The sequence below is a fragment of the Triticum aestivum genome, chromosome 6D (genome assembly GCF_018294505.1).
Source record: "Triticum aestivum cultivar Chinese Spring chromosome 6D, IWGSC CS RefSeq v2.1, whole genome shotgun sequence".
Taxonomy (NCBI): domain Eukaryota; kingdom Viridiplantae; phylum Streptophyta; class Magnoliopsida; order Poales; family Poaceae; genus Triticum; species Triticum aestivum.
In genome coordinates, this window is record NC_057811.1 from 457,574,207 (window position 1) to 457,587,751 (window position 13,545).

The 13,545-nt window shown below is 53.1% G+C and overlaps 1 protein-coding gene and 1 pseudogene across 1 annotated transcript in view; one reads left to right on the forward strand and one right to left on the reverse strand.

Annotated features, from left to right (window-relative positions):
- The window catches only part of LOC123142697 (uncharacterized), a 100,487-nt pseudogene that overhangs the window by 66,112 nt on the left and 20,830 nt on the right, over positions 1 to 13,545 (forward strand).
- Positions 9,570 to 13,545, reverse strand: part of LOC123145852 (probable alpha,alpha-trehalose-phosphate synthase [UDP-forming] 11) — a 4,618-nt gene continuing 642 nt past the window's right edge. Inside the window, exons 2-4 of the mRNA XM_044565357.1 lie at positions 11,529 to 13,544; positions 10,825 to 11,098; positions 9,570 to 10,255 (exon numbers count right to left, since the gene is read on the reverse strand). Coding sequence (XP_044421292.1) covers positions 9,923 to 10,255; positions 10,825 to 11,098; positions 11,529 to 13,468 — 2,547 coding nt within the window. The 5' untranslated portion in view covers positions 13,469 to 13,544 and the 3' untranslated portion in view covers positions 9,570 to 9,922. The remainder of the gene's footprint in view (positions 10,256 to 10,824; positions 11,099 to 11,528; position 13,545) is intronic.

The window sequence follows — 13,545 nt, forward strand, 5'->3', positions numbered from 1 at the left end:
GTAAGACGTCGCCAGTGCCTGGAAACGGGATAAGGCGTAGACATGTACTCCGACGCATCTTACCCAGGTTCGGGGCTCTCCTAGGAGTAACACCCCTAGTCCTGCTCTGCGGGGACTCCGCATGATCACTAAATCAACAATGTTGGCTACAAGCTTGCTCCTTGAGCTGTTTCTCTAGAGGAGGAAGAAGAACAAGGCTAGCCCTAGCTTCGCTCTCTCTATGTGGGTGTGTGGTCTCTAAGAGGCTGAACCCTTTGCATGGGTGCCCTGGGGGGTTTATAAAGGCCTACCCCCAGGGGTACAATGGTAATCTGGCCAGGTGTAGGACCCGGTTGTTAGTCTCTCTAGTGGTCGACATCTCCGCCGGCAGCTAGCCAGTTTCAGACCCATTGACTTTCTAGTAAAAAATGTAACTTCACGCACTACAACCAAAGTTTCGGTTTTTGTACTGCACATAGTAAACAAGCAATCTAATCATCCTAAAACCAAAGCTTGGCACATTATTTTTATAATACAATGGATATATACAATGAGATAATTATTTTCAGAGAAGCTTCCATGAAATTTTTTACATTGTTTCCATGAACATGAACACAAGTGCTCAAGGTCGACCCTCACTTCTTCAATGCATAATCTTCCAATCACTTCTCTTATTGAAAAACTTTTTAGGCATGAGGGGCAAGTAATTTTTTTTGTATTTTCAGTCTTTAAAAAAATTGTATGTTCCACCCACAACTAAACAGAAACAGAAAGGTAAAACAAAATCTACTTAGTGAAGAAAGCAAACAAGCACACACGAGAATATCAACCCCACTCTATTGCTCCCCGGCAACGGCGCCAGACAAGAGCTTGATAATCCCCAAGTGCAGGGAATCATCATAGCAATTCCCAAAGGTGGAAGTGATAAGTATGGAGTTTCGAACCGACAAGGGCAAAAGGTAAGATCAATATTCTCTCAAGTCCTATCTGCCGCTGATACGACTCTACGTACACCGAACGTTTGCTTCCAACTAGAAACGAGAAATAAAACTACGTTGTGGGTATGAAGAGGATAACTTTGCATGATATCGGGGAGCTAAAACGTAAAAGTAGTTGCTGTTATCATAAAGTTAGAATATATTACTAAATATTATAAATAGCGAGTGTGGAATAATGATGGGTCGGTGTGCGGAGTTATCCTAGGCAATGGTTAACAAGACCGGTTGTCGTCATTGCAATTTCATATGAGGGAGAGGCATAAGCTAACATACTTTCACTTCTTGGATCATATGCACTTATGATTGGAACTCTAGCAAGCATCCGCAACTACTAAAGATCATTAAGGTAAAACCCAACCATAGCATTAAAGCATCAAGTCCCCTTTATCCCATACGCAACAACCCCCTTACTCGGGTTTATGCTTCTGTCACTCAAGCAACCCACTATAAGCGAATCATGAACGTATTGCAACACCCTACAGCGGGAATCCCTCACGCTTGCGCGACACGGAGGGCACAATAGGACAGCACCAAAATAAAACATACAACTCGTACCAATCTAGATCATCAATCAACCCAAGGACAAAAGATATCTACTCAAAACATCATAGGATGGCAACACATCATTGGATCATAATATGTGGCATAAAGCACCATGTTCAATTAGGGATTACAGCGGGGTGCGGGAGAGTGGACCGCGTAAAAGAGATGGGGATGGTGATGATGATGGTGATGTTGATGAAGACGGTCACCGCGGTGATGATTCCCCTCCTGATGGCACTCTGGCGCCACCAAGAGAGAGGAGGAGAGGTTCTCCCACTTGTGCTTCCTCCTCTCGGCCTCCCCCTGGATGGGGAGAGGTTCTCCCTCTGGTCCTTGGCCTTCATTACAAAATATGTCCAAGATAGTATATTTATATGTGAAATCTCTCTTCCTTCAATATTCTTTCATGAATTGTTCAACTGACCAATTCTGCGTTTGCTAACTTTCAATAGATTTACCACCTATACTTATTATGTGTGAAGTCATTACTCCCCATGGTATAAGCATATTAAACATATATAAATTCAGATTTATGATATTCAATTCATTCAACCATTTACTCATAGGATATATGTGAAGCACATGAGTAAATGACAAACTACTCCAAAAGATATAAGTGAAGAACACTGAGTAGTCAAATAATTAACTAGCCATGGGAGGATTCTTTTTCACTCAAGATTTAAGATCCAATGATTTTATTCAAACAGCAAGTAAAATTGAAAATACGCTCCAAGCAAAACACATATCATGTGAGGAATAAAATATAGCTCCGAGTAAGGTATACCGATAGTTTTGAAGACGAAAGAGGGGATGCCTTCCAGGGCATCCCCAAGCTTAGGCACTTGAGTCTTCCTTGAATATCAACCCCACGCTAGCAACGGTGCCAGAAAAGAGCTTGATAATCCCCAAGTGCAGGGAATCATCGTAGCAATTCCCAAAGGTGGAAGTGATAAGTATGGAGTGTCGAACCGACAAGGAGCAAAAGGTAAGATCAATATTCTCTCAAGTCCTATCTGCCACTGATACGACTCTACGTACACCGAATGTTTGCTTCCAACTAGAAACGAGAAATAAAACTATGCTAAAACATAAAAGTAGTTGTTGTTATCATAAATTTAGAATATATTACTAAATATTATAAATAGCGAATGTGGAATAATGATGGGTCGGTGTGCGGAATTATCCTAGGCAATCGTTAACAAGACCGGTAGTCGTCATTGCAATTTCATATTAGGGAGAGGCATAAGCTAACATACTTTCTCTTCTTGGATCATATGCACTTATGATTGGAACTCTAGCAAGCATCCGCAACTACTAAAGATCATTAAGGTAAAACCCAACCATAGCATTAAAGCATCAAGTCCCCTTTATCCCATACGCAACAACCCCCTTACTCGGGTTTATGCTTCTGTCACTCAAGCAACCCACTATAAGCGAATCATGAACGTATTGCAACACCCTACAACGCGAATCCCTCATGCTTGCGCAACACGGAGGGCACAATAGGATAGCACCAAAATAAAACATACAACTCGTACCAATCTAGATCATCAATCAACCCAAGGACAAAAGATATCTACTCAAAACATCATAGGATGGCAACACATCATTGGATCATAATATGTGGCATAAGGCACCATGTTCAAGTACGGATTACAGCGGGGTGCGGGAGAAAAGATCGCGTAAAAGAGATAAGGATGGTGATGATGATGGTGATGTTGATGAAGATGAACACCGCGGTGATGATTGCCCTCCCGATGGCACTCCGGAGCCACCGAGAGAGAGGAGGAGAGGTTCTCCCCCTTGTGCTTCCTGCTCCACGGCCTCCCCCCTGGATGGGGAGAGGTTCTCCCTCTGGTCCTTGGCCTTCATGGCGATGATGGCCCCTCCGGGATCCTCCTCCATGGCCTCCGGTGATGATGGCCCCCTCCGGCAGGGTGCCAGAGAGGGCCTAGATTGATTTCTCGTGCCTACAGAGGCTTGCGGCGGCGGAACTTCCGATCTAGGTTATTTTCTGGGGGTTTCTGTATTTATAGGATTTTTTGGCGTTGGTTTCATGTCAGGGGGGTCTCCGAGTCGTCCACGAGATTGAGGGGCGCCCCCAGGGGGGTAGGGCGCACCCTCCACCCTCGTGGATGGCTCGGGACTCTTCTGGTCCATCTCTGATGCTCCGTTGGCTTCTTCTGGTCCATAAAAAATCGTCAAAAATTGGCACGTCAATTGGACTCCGTTTGGTATTCCTTTTCTGTAAAACTCAAAAACAAGGAAAAAAACAGAAACTGGCACTGGGCTCTAGGTTAATAGGTTAGTCCCAAAAATCATATAAAATAGCATCTAAATTCATATGAAACATCTAAGATAGATAATATAATAGCATAAATACTTCATAAATTATAGATACGTTGGAGACGTATCACTTGGTGGGTCCCACCGGCTGTCTCGTACTAGGCCGACAGGCCGTGCCCGCCGCTCGCGGGTCTTGCTGGCTGCTTGGTACTGTAGCAATGCCTCTGATGATGTGTGCTTTGTCGGGAAGAGCGTGGCTACAGTCCCATCGCCTGGTGGGCGTTCACTGTAGCCACTCCCCATCTCTTCTGGTTAATGGCACACAAACTCAAAGGAAGGGGGAGGGCCGCCTGGTCAGGAGCCGGCCTCCCCGTGAGCCGACTGGTCAGGGCTCGCCGCCTTCTGGTTTCTCACGGACAGGTAGGGTTCGCCGCCTACAGGTCGTACGGACAGCCCGTCGTGAGAGCATGGCCTTCTTTGCCATGGGTGATGTCATGGGCTGCGTGGCAAGAGTGCTGCGTTGGCCGAGGGATGTCCGCCCAACGCGCTGCACTGTGGCCACGCTCCGCCCTGGATTCGGGGGTGGCAGGCCGCACTGTAGCCACGCCCTGTCTCGTCGTGATTATGTGGGTGCAAACTTCGAGGGTACGAGGGGCCGCCTGCTAGGACCCGGCCTCTCTGGATGCCGCCGTCCTCTAGCAGTCGGTCGCTTGGACCAGCTGTCCCCAAGAGAGCGGTCCTTTGTCTTTGATGCTTGAGGGGCGCAGCCAACCCCGATGTCTTGAAATACCAAGGGAGCCGGATGAGGCTACACGTGGTCATTTACTCCGACAGTAGTCCCCGAAGCTGGCGAGGCACCACGGCTGAAAAGGTGAGGAGCATCGGCAGCTTCCTACTTCGAGTGGTCTTACTGCTTTGCTTCATCCGTCTTCTCAAATGCCGGTCGGCAGGAGTCGGACAGGACCAGGCAGGCCGCCTGGTGATTTCGAAATGTCATGGCGGGAGCCAGGTGGCGCGCCAGCCAAGCGCTAGGCTCGCCGCCCGCTGCCTGCACGCCACGCAGCGTCAGCCAGCCGAACCGGCCTGCCAGTCCACGCGCGCGATGGGACGTTGCCGCGGGCCAGGGCCCACCATCACCGGGCCTCGGCAAGCGCAAGGATCCTCTGCGGCCGAGGCGGACAGTTGGGATTCCGTGGCGCAGTTATTACGCGCTGTTACTGTTCGGTAATCGTGGGGTCGTGGGTTCGTGGGCGCATTTAATGCCACGAGCCCCCACGTTCTCGCCCCCTCGGCTCCGCCGCCTGGGGCTATAAGTAGGGGGAAGAGGGAGCGGCAGACGCACGCGCGCCCTCCTCTCCCTTCGCCATTCTTCCTACTCTTTCCTCTGCTGCCGCCGCACTCCCGCATCTTGCCGAAGTGCCGCCGCAGTCCCTCGCTGCCGAGCCTATCCACCCCGCAGCATCGCTGCTCTGCCGCGGGCTCGCGCGTTCGTCGCCACGCCGTGCCTCCGTCGGGCTCCAGTTCTCATGGCACGCGAACGGGCCGGCGACTGGGACGGCTCGAACGTCCACGAGGATCACCTCTCCTTCCTCCACCAAACGCGGCGGCTTCCCGGTGAGGGCTACGTATAGGTATGTGTTCCGCACGAGAAGGAGATCTTGCCGGCGCCGGAGGAAGGCGAACGCGTCGTCTTCCGGTCGCATTTCGTTCGCGGCTTCGGCCTACCGGCAAGCGGCTTCCTCTGCTCCTTCCTTCAGTTCTATCGACTCCAGCCGCACCACCTCACACTGAACACGGTGGTGCTGCTGTCCGCCTTCGTTACACTCTGCGAAGGTTACCTCGGCGTTCTCCCCACCCTCGAGCTTGGGGGAGTTCTTCTACACCAAGCTCGGCACTGCCGCCAAGGGGGAGGCGGCCCAGTGCGGAGCCTTCGTCGCGGTGCGACGTCCGGGCGCTGGGAACAGCTTCCCGGCTATCAGCTTGACACAGTCGGTCAAGCTGTGGCAAAAATCTTATTTCTACGTCAAGAATGTCCACCCGACGCTGCACTTCGTCAACCTGTCGGCTTTTACAGCTGGCCCGCCGGTTGAGCCCCGCACCAACTGGACTTTCAAGGCGAGGAAGCTGTCGGCCGCCTCCACTGCCACCATCGCCCAGCTCAAGGTGATGACGGAGTCGGAGGGCCTCAAGGCCTCGGACCTGCTGACCGCCTTTATGGTGCGCCGATTGCTCCCTCTCCAAGGCCGGCCTCATCTGATCAGCCGGATGAGCGGGCATCGAGACCCGTGCCGGATGTGCACGTTGGTGATGGTCTTCGATGCATGACTATCGTCTGTTCCGAGTACCATTGTTATGCATGTTATTTTGCACCGAGTTGGTTAAATATTTGCATGGTAGTTTTATCGTTTGCATGATATTTATTATTGATGCTAGTGTTCATGTCATGCTATGAGTAGTGTTCTAGTTGTGATATTCATGCTCGTTAGTATGCCATGCTCATCTGGTTAAATGATTAAATGTTGTTGTTATGCTCGTTGATTATGTTGCACCCCCATGCTCATGTTGATATCATGTTCATGCATTGTAGTTGCATCATGTTATTTTTATCATGGCTCAGCATATTGCATTCAAGTTTAACCGGATTAAATTGAACTTGAACAACTGTTGGCTGAGTCATGGTGCCACCAGATTGAGCTCACCAGTGCAACCACATTTGCCTTGTGTATGGGAAAGGCCCTAACGGGTCTATTGTCATGCCTCTCGGCGGTGCCTCCAACATAGGGAAGGTTATGTGCGGGCACTACCTTGGCCAGGTAGGACGGCATAAGCCTTGTGAGCCCGAGTTGTTTGCGCGCTTTGTCCCCGTTTGGGACCGTTTTTGCCACGACGGTGGCCGTAAGACCTTTGGTAGGCATGGGCCACCCAGGACTGAACCCAAAAGAGGTGTTGGTCGGAGTGGCCGGGAGAGTGCCATGGCAATAGATCGGATTTGTCGGAACGCCGTTGGTCCACCCGAATGGGAGTGCAAGGCCATGGATTTCGTGGTGTGGGTACAGTGCGCTACCTCTGCAGAGTGTGTGTGTGTTAAATCTATCGATAGCCGCGCCCGCGGATATGGGCCCAGTTCGTGTCGGTCACACTATGGGTCAACAGTAATAATAATGATGTGCCTAATAACAACCTTGGTTCGATGATGAAAGAAGTTGGTTGATATTTATGTGATCGTGAGAGGATCACTGTAGTATCGTGAATACCAACTTGTTGGATATTTGGAATGTTATTCGAGAGTCAAGGGTAAAGGTCAAGCTCCTTGTGATCATAAATGATTGCTACGGTATTGTTAATACCGAGCTTGATTGGATCCTGAGATGATCGTGTGATATCCGTGATGGTAAGTGATACAGGTGATGGTTACCAGGTAACCAGAGCAGAGTAAGTTGGTGCATGATAGTTTCATCATGTTGCATGCTAGGCTCATCTTGAAAATATGTTCATGTCACGCTTCACCCCTCCCTCCTCGGGGTTTTCTAATTCATTACAAGAAAAACGTGAAGGATGTGACTCATGCATGATAAACAAATGCAAAGACAAGAAGATGGAAAAAATGCAAAGACAAGAAGATGGAAAAAATGACTTTGGGGTGGAAAGCAACGTGGCAGACGCTTTAGGGGCACGGTTGTCAATCGCAGGAAGCAACCTGAAGATGCACCGGCCGGCGGTTGGGTTTACCCATGCATGCAGAAGCAGAGAGAGAGGGGCTGCTTGCAGGTGAAGGCGGCCGGTACCTACTCGGCGTGTGATGAACGTGCAGTAGAGACTCACCAACGCACACACAAGTTCAACCCGATGACAGGCACGCGAGGGGACGCGTATGCATGCACTATACGTAGTTACGTGGCAGCACGGTTGATCTGATCTGAACACGGTCAGTTTACATCCCTGATCCATCCATTCATCCATCCATGCTGACCGCGACGGGACGCCTACCTACGCCATCCGACCGACCCGTTCTCCATCGGCGACGTGGACAAGGCGCGGCGGGGCGCCTGGCCCGTCTCCCGGACCAACAACCCGCAGTGCTGGCCATCCATCCATCCATCCATCGAGAAACGTCTCAGACTCTTCGATGGATGCAACCGACGACGCACCCACTGCTGATCGATGGATAGAGTTCGGTGGTGGCTAGCGTATGTCCTGTCCCGGCCTCCCGGGCTTGGCTGCCTTTGTTTGACCTCGAGCAGTTTGTGCACGGAAGATTCGTGTTAAGCTCCCGCCATAGGGCCGCCGGGTGGAGTGGAGTGGAGGAAGTTGGTCGTCTCTCGGTCTCCGGATTCTTCTTCCATCTCTCCAGGTTGCACCTGGGACAGCTCCATCCAGCTTCACACAAGTTGGAAATTATTAGCAACTTTTCGGCTTGATGATATATACATGCTCAGGTCGTGATCCAAAGTGTATTCATCACACATAGTAGAGGCCACGTGTAATCCTCTGGGCTTTAATTTGCCGTCCAGAAATATCTCCAAATTTGTCGGAGAATTTATGAGAACTTGATCTTGCATGAACAACGATGGATGCCGGTCGTCCGCTGATCCAAGAGTCCCAAAACGCGACCAAGAATTGGGGTAAAAGACAGATGAGGATATGCCAGTGCTACTGTGCCACGACAGCAGCTAGCATCGGTGTCCGAACGACGACCAGACAGAGGCTTGGCGTAGTATGAACCCGGGAGATGCTCGTCGCAGGAGACACGCAACGATAACGCATGCATGGACGGGTCGAGCGGCCAAGTTGCGCCGCGCCGCGCCTACCATTATTCCCTTATCCGATCCGAGGAGAGGACAGAGAACAAGTTGTAGTGGAGCAGCAGCGGATAGGCACGCACCCCACGGTTACCGACAGACCGGGGCTGTGAGGGGCAGCGCGTGGTGTTTCGTTCTATAGTCTTAGGACTTTTTCTAGTCCTTAGAACTTTTTGAAAAAGACTCTCAAGGAGGTGCTTTTAAGGATTTTTAGCAAAAAGTCTTAAAAAAGTCCCGCCATGTTTGGTTTACTAGGGACTTTTTCTAGTGCCAACACAAAAAAGTCCCGGAACCAAACACCCCTGAATCCAGCCAGGCACCTGAATCATGGAGCCCAAAGCCTCTTTGCCGGAAGGCGTGTGAGGCGAAATGATGGAGCACCCGGGGCATTCCATTCCACCGACTGGTCGACCGCTCGATCAACCCATGTCCCTCTCCTGCGTGTACCGCATCGACTGTGGCGTGCATGCTCGACCGTCGTACGCACTGGCACAGCACGGGCTATGTACTGGCTGCTTTTTGACAGCGAAGATTTGCCAACCGTAATCATGGCCAAGGAAAACTTGCTTCGGCCGTTGAAGTTCGGCTCCTAGGAAATGTCACATGCCTCAACGTCTGCTTTCAGCCGGGCCGGATCGTGGCACAGAGATATCCCTGTGTGAAATGTGGGTGATGATCAGCTGATCAGTTGGCTTAGGTTAGTCTCCCGTCGCTTTATTTACCAGGATGCTGGCGGCGGCACAAGATAATGAGCACCTGGTCTGATCTGGACGCCGGTGGGCATCCATCATCCGGATGGACCAGACCTGGTCGTAATAATGCAGCAGCAAAGGTGAAAAGCGTGGCCGAATGGGACTGCCACTCCACTGCATCCATCCATATATGGTGTGAAATTAAGGTTGCAATAGTGGGGATGGATGGATGGATGGATCAAGGATATACTATCTGTGCCATATCATGGGGCTGAAAGAATCATTTTTCTTCTTCCTCTGATTGATTTCATCGTCATCGTCAACTACATATACAATGTGACCGGAAGGAACAAACCTCTTCTTCTCACGCTCAATGTATGGGGCGGGCGGGCATATGTATATGCGTGCGCGAGAGGAAGAGGTTGGAAACATAAACCAGAAAAGAAAGAAGAAAGAAGAAAGAAACCTGTTTATCCTGTAACTGCAGCTAATCCTAAAACCACACCAACTGACTTCCTGAATCATCATCATCATCGTCGTCGTCCTCCTTTTTTCATCGGTTATTGACATCATCGTCGTCGTCCTTCTTTTTTCATCGGTTATTGACATCATCACGTCGGTTTGCTCATACCCCGTTTCCTTCCTCGAAGGTGACCCGGAGCTGCACGGGCCACGGCCGCTGCTGCGACGGCGCGCTCGCGAGCCCCTGCAGCATCTTGATCACGTCCACCGTGTCGTCCAGGTAGTACTTGGCCATGCTCGGCTTCTTCCCCACGGTGCACGCAAACACCTCGCTCGTCGCCGGGAGCTTCACGCTGCCGTTGGCCGGGCACACGATGCTCTCGAACATGTCCTCGTCGGACCGGTCGTCCCCGATGCAGAGCACGAAGTCAGGCGCCTTGCCGCCGCGCACCATGGACGACAGGAGGCTCTCCACCACCACGCCCTTGCTGATGCCCTGCACGACCACCACAGAGAGAGGAGATATTTCATTCATGTCAAACCAAGACAACGATACTCCCTCAAGTTTCATTCAAAGTTGCTGGTGGTGCTGGCAAGTGACGGAGATGCTACTTCCTTCTAAAATAAAATCAATAGCGCCACGCAAGTTGCTCTCCTCCAAATCCAGTGGGGACAAAACGGGCGTTTCTTCCACGAATTCCCCTGTCCACACCCGGGGAAATGAATGGCCCACCGCCCGATTCAACAAATCTGTTTCGTGGAGAAGATATAGATTGTTCCGGGGAGGCAATCAAGCATGTGGCAGTGTGGTGTGGTGGATGAGGACTGGATCGGATTGGATTGGATTGGATCGGATCAATCCTTATCCGTTGCCTTTAGTTGGACAGCTACGTTTGGTTGTTTAGCTGTTGTTCAACATGTTTTATAGTACTACAAGTCTACGACCCCAATTAATTATTTTTCCATTTGACCGACTAGCAGCAGCCAATTAATCAACTCTAAATAAAACTGTAGAACTACAGCCAGAGGAGAGGAGAGGAGAGAAGCAGCTTGCACGCGCTTTACCTGAGGATTAACCTCCACGATGTGCTGGCCCCTCTTCACGACGACCGGCTCGTTGGCGAGCACGCTCTCGAGATGGTCGAGCAGCTCTTTCGCCTGGCATGAACCGAAGTCTGGATCCGCCTCGTCGTGATGCCACACCAGCGCGCTCTCCTTGTGCTCGATGTATGATCCATCGGTGGCCTCTGTGTACAGTCTCATCACCGGCTCGGCGGTCTTCTTCCAATCGAAGTCTGCCACCAGCCCGCAGGTCTCCCATGGCGATTCCTTGCTCCACCTGCAATGAAGAATTGGCCAGAGTTTTCAGTACATGTCAAATTCACAACCACAAACAAAGATTTGAATGCTCTCTTCTACCTAAAGGAATACTGGAACAGTAGCCATCTATGCTTAGGTTCATGGTCGAAATCAATCACTTCCCACCCTCCAAAACCATAACCTCCTAAATTCGTTCTGGAAGCAAGGATGTCGACGATTCAAGGCTAATTTCAGAGGAGCTATGAATCTAGACCAGTTGGTTACTCATTGTGCAACTTGACATGTTTTCTTGGATGTACTGCTTCTGGTAGTACCTTTGCTTAATTCGCATGCTTTGCTTTCTAAGGATTTTATCCAAATCATCAAAAGCGGTCAACAAGAATCCGGATCAAAGCAACACCGTACCAACTAGCAGTAGATCTTTACCGACAAGTGTCTAGAGATCTCACCTGGTGAAGTAGCCATGCTCCGCAGCAATCCCCAGCTTCTCACATGGCGCAAACCACTTGCTCAGCTCATCCTTCCCCCGACCGCTCACGATGAACACCCTGTTCTTCGGGTCTTCGCACAGACGATTCAAGACAGAGATGACCTCACTGCTCGGCGCCTTGTCGATGGAGCTCTCCGGCATCACGGTCCCATCGTAGTCCAGGAGGATCAGCCGGTTCTCCGTCTTCCTGAACGACGGCACAATGTGCTCGACGGAAAGCCGCCTGAAATTTGGGCCAAGCGCCACCACCTTGAAGCTCATCCCGAAACCAATCCCCCAATGCCGCCGCGAGAAATGGTCCTTGCACGCTCGCTGCAGGTCCTGGTCGAACGAGCGCGCCCAGTAGGCCACATCATGGGTGCTCACGTACTTGTAATGCTTCTCGTGCCGCAGCCGCTGCTCGCCGTCGGACATCCTCAATGCCGAGCTCATGGCCTCGGCAACGGACTCCACGCTCCATGGGTTCACCCGGATCGCCCCGCTGAGCGACGGGGAGCATCCCACGAACTCAGAGAGGACGATGACGCTCCGCTTGGGGGCGTCCCCCAGGGCGGTGCTCTCCTGCCGGCACACCGTGTAGATGTACGGAATCCGGTTGAGCCCGTCGCGGACGGCGCTCACCACGCAGCACTCGGCGGCCGCGTAGTAGGCCGCCTTCTCGTGCTCCGACACGGGGCGGCTGATCATCACGATTGGGGTGTACCCGGGGGTGCCGAACCGCTCGTTGACCCGGGCGCTGATGGCTCTGGCCTCGTCCTGCACCTCCTGCACGTCCCGGCCCTCGCTGCGCGCCGGGTTGGTGATCTGCACCAGCACGGCCTTGCCGCGGAGCTCGGGGTTCTCCACCAGCAGCTGCTCCATCCCCAGGAACTTGAGCCCGATCCCCTTGAAGAGGTCGACGTCGTCCACGCCCAGCATGAGGCGCCGCCCCTTGTAGGCGTCGGCGACCTGGCGCACCACGTCCGCCGTCTCCGGCGCCGACACCACCGACCGGAGCTGGCCCATGTCGATGCCGACGGGCAGTATCTTGACGGTGACGGTGCGGCCGTAGTACTCGATGCCGATGTATCCGCGCTTGGACTGGTAGTCGAGGCCGAGGAGGCGCGAGCACGCCGACAGGAAGTGGCGCGCGTAGTCGAAGGTGTGGAAGCCGACGAGGTCGGCGTTGAGGAGGGCGCGGAGCAGGTCGTCGCGGACGGGGATGGTGCGGAAGATCTCGGAGGAGGGGAAGGGCGAGTGGAGGAAGAAGCCGACCCTGGCGCGCGGGAAGCGCTTGCGGAGGAAGGTAGGGAGGGCGAGCAGGTGGTAGTCCTGGATCCAGACGAAGTCGTCGTCGGGGGCGAGCACCTCGGTGAGGCGGTCGGCGAAGGCGCGGTTGGCGGAGAGGAAGGAGTGGTAGAGCGCGCGGTCGAAGGGCAGGCCGCCGAGCGTGGAGGGCGTGAGCGGGAGCAGGTAGTGGAGCAGCGGCCACATGTAGTGCTTGCAGAAGCCGTGGTAGAACTTGCCGTGGAGGTCGGCGGGGAGGAAGACGGGCAGGCAGGAGAAGGCGGACACGAGGTAGCTGGCCAGCTCGTCGGAGGCCGCCTCTGCCGCGGCGGGGGGCAGCGTGCCGACGTGCAGCACGGGGGCCGCGGCGGGGAGGCCCGAGCGGAGCTGGTAGGCGACGGTGCCCGCGTCGACGGTGAATTTAAACCCGAACGGCGCCGCGGGGTCCGGGGACGCGCGGAGGGGCAGGCGGTGGGAGACGATGACGCGGCGAGGCGGGCCGGAAGGGGACGGGGAGGCCGGCGAGGAGGGGGAGGCGCCCGCCATGACCCGCGGGAGCCGGAGCGGGGACGGGGGGAGCGGGGGCAGCTCGTCGGCCAGGTCGAGCAGGTTGTGGCAGGAGAGCGACGGCATCGCCGGTCCGATCCGATCCTTGGTTCTACCGGTGCGCGCCGCAGATGCCCAGTGCTGCTAGACGGGAATGGCGCATG